This window comes from Mus caroli, chromosome 6 (genome assembly GCF_900094665.2).
Source record: "Mus caroli chromosome 6, CAROLI_EIJ_v1.1, whole genome shotgun sequence".
Classification (NCBI taxonomy): domain Eukaryota; kingdom Metazoa; phylum Chordata; class Mammalia; order Rodentia; family Muridae; genus Mus; species Mus caroli.
In genome coordinates, this window is record NC_034575.1 from 88,986,797 (window position 1) to 88,989,073 (window position 2,277).

Genomic DNA, 2,277 nt, shown 5'->3' on the forward strand with positions numbered 1-2,277 from the left:
AATAAAGAAAACCCCCGTGCAGCTTGCATAAGTTATAAAACGTGGCATGAAACCAAAAGTGAAACCAAATGAATAGAAGCGATGAAGAAAACATACATGATTGCTCACTGGAGTCACAGGTTCAGACCCCAGCTTTGTTCTGCGCATCAACAAGTTCAACAGAACTGGCGGCTTTGCCCACAGATGGGCTGGAGTCACTGCTTCCTGAGCTGGAATCCTGGCGGTAAATTCTTAGCTGTGCAATGTTGAATAAGTCACTAAACCTCTCAGTAGTTTCCATCTATACAGAGGGCTATACCTTACCTTACTGGGGGAAGGNCTAAGCCATATTGTACAGGGTGGTGTCCTGCAAACATGGANAAAGCCGCTGCATCCTTGCAGCGTGACAATAAACCCACGTCAGCACCGCATCTGTATTTAACCAAGAGGCAAATACCTGAGGTGGCACAGGCATGCTTTCCTGTGGAAGGTTCCCTCTGAGGGGTGCTGTGCCTATAAATAATGTGGGGTTTGTTTTGTTCCTCTTCATCCTCTTGCTCATCCACAGACTGCAGTGGTTCAATAAAATAATCCCCATCATGAGACCGGAACGTGCCCATCTGTGAAGAGAGAAGAGAGGCGGATTTACCACGACTCAGCCAACAGAAAGGACAAAAACAACCCCAAGAGTGATTCCAGGGAGGAGCAGGGCAGTTTGTTGGCTCCTCCTCTGCCNAAACTCTTCTGAGGTAGCCTGAGGCAGGTGGCTCCTCTCCACTCTCTGTCATAGTCGGAGCTAATACTCATCCTGACCTCACCTGCTTTTCATAGCTAGGTTTTTCTTGGTGCTTACGTTTCAAATCTCTTAATGCCACAGGNAGCTAAAAGAGATCCCGGGGAGTGTTCAGGCTACCTGGAAAGTTAGACATCAGGGCATAGCTAAGAGACAAGCCAAAACCCTCTCCTTCACCTTCACTAGGTACAGGTAGGTCATAATGACCTAAAGGTAGTGAGGCCTGTAGCCCTGACACGAGGCCCCTTCCTGTTCCCTAAGGCAGAGTGATATCCTGTAAACCAGTGCTGTCACAGGCCACTACTTGTACCCAGCACCACACCTTCTTGAACCGCTTCCTTCCTGGACAGTTGGAGGTGAGGTTCCTAAAGGGCAGCTGTGAGAGTTCAATGGGATATACCAGCCATTCCATCAGCCAAGTTCGAGAACTTTCTCAGGTTCTGAACTGACCATTGGGTTTTGTTGTAACTCACTGGTCTTGGGCCAATTTGCTCTTACCAAGCTCTATGAACGAACACCTTGCAAAAGGCCATTCTCCCGGTCCCCTCTTCGAATATCTACAAGGTTTGCAAATGATTCACAATGCCTCAAACTTGAACCATTTAATACTGTATGAACATTGAAAGTGCCAAGTGTCAGAGAGACACAAAACTGTTGTTTCTTCAGACACTGAAAATAACCAGAAGCCTTCTCTCATTTCCTGGACACGAGAAAAGACCACCCCTGAATACTAGTGTGGGTACGTGCACCAGCATCCCTGAGTCGACTAGAGAGCCAGGTCACTGGCCTGTGCCTCTATCTGCTGAACTGCACCAAAATCTCTGGGGCCAGCTGAAGAACCAGAATTTTAATGCACTTTCCTCCCAGGTGTCTAATNCAAGCAAATGCGCACAAAATGCCAAGCTTTCCCAAAGCAAAGAGGATCAAAGCAGCCTGAGAGAAAAGNACTTTTTTTTCTGATGAGATTCCGAGTGACACGCTGTATTTCCAGACTCAGAATTTCCAGGCGTGATGTCTAGAACCTGACGTTTTAACACANCTCTCCTCATGACTCCAGAACATAGACTCAGGCAGAAGTCAGTTTTAGTATAGCTTGTGACACATTGACGGGTCACCAGAGAAGCAGCAGGTTAGCACATTCATGCTCGCCAAGGTACCTCTGTCAGCAGTCAGTATGCAACTCTGGTATCTCATAAGCACAGGGCATGCGAGGCCTATGGGGGACAGTAGAAGGAGCCTGGGAGGCACAGACAGGAAGTGATTTGCTTTTCAGTGGGACAGAGCAGGTTGGGGTTAGTGCTGACTCATGGACCCAGAATCCTGATTTTATTTCAGTGAGGAAAACAAATCCAGTCATTCTCTTAAGGAGTATAGTTCCAACTTGGTCACTTAGCATCTCGAGGCCTGGGAGAGGAAGGCCCAGATATTCTCACAAGCAAGATAGGTAGCTTTGAGGACTGGGCCATTGTATCACAGAGCCTCCAGCAAAAGCTCAATAAATGGTA

General features: G+C 47.5%; 1 protein-coding gene across 1 annotated transcript in view; it reads right to left on the bottom strand.

Moving 5' to 3' along the window:
• Adamts9 (ADAM metallopeptidase with thrombospondin type 1 motif 9) overlaps positions 1-2,277 on the bottom strand; it is a 170,842-nt gene that overhangs the window by 164,023 nt on the left and 4,542 nt on the right. Inside the window, exon 3 of the mRNA XM_029478238.1 lies at positions 437-599. Coding sequence (XP_029334098.1) covers positions 437-599 — 163 coding nt within the window. The remainder of the gene's footprint in view (positions 1-436; positions 600-2,277) is intronic.